This window comes from Vespa mandarinia, chromosome 14, assembly GCF_050613455.1.
Source record: "Vespa mandarinia isolate Hongniang chromosome 14, ASM5061345v1, whole genome shotgun sequence".
Classification (NCBI taxonomy): domain Eukaryota; kingdom Metazoa; phylum Arthropoda; class Insecta; order Hymenoptera; family Vespidae; genus Vespa; species Vespa mandarinia.
This window is the reverse complement of record NC_140823.1, coordinates 2462501-2465000: the sequence shown is the minus strand read 5'-3', so window position 1 is coordinate 2465000 and position 2500 is coordinate 2462501. Positions and strand designations below refer to the sequence as shown.

Below are 2500 nucleotides of genomic sequence, written 5' to 3'. Positions count from 1 at the left end.
CACATTCTTCTTGTGTCTTCTTTATTCGCTGGAAAGAACATTTTCAAAACTGACGATCTTTCGCGTAACGTGGCTGATTACACACATATATATATATATATGTATGTATATATATACACATATATATATTTATATATACAAATATACACATATGTATATACGTCTATATACATTAGATATTTTGAAGAGTGAGAGAGCGTCCGACAAAGTGGTGTGTGCTTTTGGACGGTAGGGGTAGTTTTCACGTGGATACCATACGTGTTGAAGGGGGTTGAAAGTCTTGGACGCGTGGAGGAAGGGACTTTATTCCCCGTATAGGAAAGTGCGCAGGTACGAAAAGGAGGGCGCTCGAAAAGTGGTGGTGGTGGTGGTGGTGGTGGTGGTGATGGTAGAGTTGATTGTAGAGAGGTGGTGGTAACTCTCCGTCGTTTCTGATTTTCCCCTATGGAGAGAGACCGTGTTTAAAGAGAAAGAGAGAAGGAAGGAAAGGGACAGGAAGAGAGGGTTAAAGAGAGAGAGAGAGAGAGAGAGAGAGAGAGAAGTAAAGAGAGTATAGACTCACACCTGGACCAGGAGGAACGGAACGGAACGGCACGGCACGCGCGGGTAACGCCGTCGTTAAGCTCGAGAACAGTGGTGGTAGAATATACCAGGTGGTAGTGGTGGTGGTGGTAGTGGTGGTGGTTGTGTCGCTGGTCGTCCCGCCGGAGGAAAGGGGCGGAGCGGAAGGGCCCAGACGGGGTACCGGTGGGCACCGCTGTCTCGAAAGTGAAAGAGAGAAAGAGAGAGAGAGAGAGAGATAGATAGAGAGAGAGAGAGAGAGAGAGAGAGAGAGAGAGAGAGAAAGAGAGATAGAGAGAGTTTGCGACCGAGCCACCTCGCTCTCTCTTTCTTTCCTCGTCGCTCTCTTCGTCGTTCTTTCGTTTAGGAGGTTCCGTAGAACGTAGCCGTTGCCGCTACTACTAGAGAGCGTACCGTATTCACACACTCTCTCTCTCGGCCGGCTAAGCGTCCGCGCGTTCTCAATCGCTCCGCGTATGTCATGGGCGCACGGTGGACGCCGCCGCCGTTGTGGTACCACCGGATCTCTATGCCGATCCGTCGTGGCGGAGCGTCGACAGAAGCATCACCGGGAACATCGACAGCGCCGTCCTCGTTGTATATCAGAATCAATCTTGTCGTAAACGGTGGCGCGACGTTCGAGCTTCGTTCGAGATTCACGAAGGTGTTAGAGCTGAGAGCGGGAGCCTTGAAAGGTTTCCAAGGTGCCAGTTGCCAAGGTGCTGATCAGTGACGACGAGAAGATCGGTGACGAGGCACGTTTCGAGTTTAACGAAATAGTAAAAGACTTTTTGAATCAGTGCGTGCGTATTTGTTTCGTTGGTTGCTCGCTAGCTCGCTTGTTTGCTTGCTTGCTTGAGCGGACAAGTAACTGTGAAAGACAAGGGAGAAGGAGAAGGAAAAGGATTAGGGGGGAAAAGTGTGAAAGAAGAAGGGTGCGCGGTTAATTTGAAAAATCCCGGTTACGTAGTGTGCACGCGGTGTGTGTCCAGTCACGACAGCGAGCGAGTGCGCGCCTACCCGAACTAGATGTGCGTAAATGGAAGGTATAGGGGACATAGCCGATCATCAATCGCATAGCGAGCAATTACTGGACTCGGTCGATTCCCCGGCGGCGGTCTCTACGCATGGCCGCAGCGGCAGTGGGGGTGGCTCGAATGGAAATTGTGGGGGTGGCGGAGGAAGAGGAGGAGGAGAAGGTGGTAGGGGAAGCGTGCTTGGTGGGGGTAGACACCACCACCATCATCATCACCAGCACCATCATCACCATCACCACCATCAGCAGCAGCAGCAGCAGCAGCAGCAGCAGCAGCAGCAGCAGCAACAGCAACAGCAGCAGCAACAACAGCAACAGCAGCAGCAGCATCATCACCATCATCACCACCACCATCAGCAACACCACGAGGTTAACGAAATTGGAGGTGGTAGAAGCGGCGGTAGCAACGGTGGGGGTGGTAGTATCGAGGGTATGTCATCGTCGGCCTCTCAAAGTCCCGACATCGCGTGCGCGAGCATACCGCTCGAATTGCTCGCTGCTGGCGCGCTCGGCGTTAAAGAGGAACGAGATCTCGTTGCCGCGGAAGATCTTTCGTCGTCTCAGGAAGGGCCGACGATCGGTAGCGGAGGAGGCGGTGGTAACGGAAACGGTGCCGGTGTTGGTGGTGCTGGTGGTGCTGGTGGTGGTGGTGGTGGCGGCGGTAGTGGTGGTAGTAGTAGTGGTGGCGGTGGTAGTGGTAGTGGTGGTGGTGGTAGTGTCGTTGGTGGTGGTGGTAGTGGAGGTGGTGGTGGAGGCGGTAGTGGTAGTACCGGCGGCGGCTGCGGCGGTAGCAGCAGCAGCAGCAGCACCAGCAGCACCAGCAGTACCAGCAGCGGTGGAGGTGCCATCGGTGGTGGCGGTGACGGTGGCGGCGGCGTCGGCGGTGGCGGTGGTGGCGGCGGC

At 54.4% G+C, this 2500-nt stretch overlaps 1 protein-coding gene across 2 annotated transcripts in view; it reads left to right on the top strand.

Moving 5' to 3' along the window:
* Positions 1-399: 399 nt before the first annotated feature.
* LOC118440061 (uncharacterized) overlaps positions 400-2500 on the top strand; it is a 118783-nt gene continuing 116682 nt past the window's right edge. The window contains exons 1-2 of one of the 2 annotated variants that reach the window (XM_085661238.1): positions 400-1838; positions 1893-2500. The exon at positions 1893-2500 is cut by the window's right edge and continues 1210 nt beyond it. In XM_085661238.1, the coding sequence (XP_085517364.1) occupies positions 1601-1838; positions 1893-2500 (846 nt within the window). In that variant the 5' untranslated portion in view covers positions 400-1600. The other variant, XM_035862565.2, reaches the window with a different exon arrangement.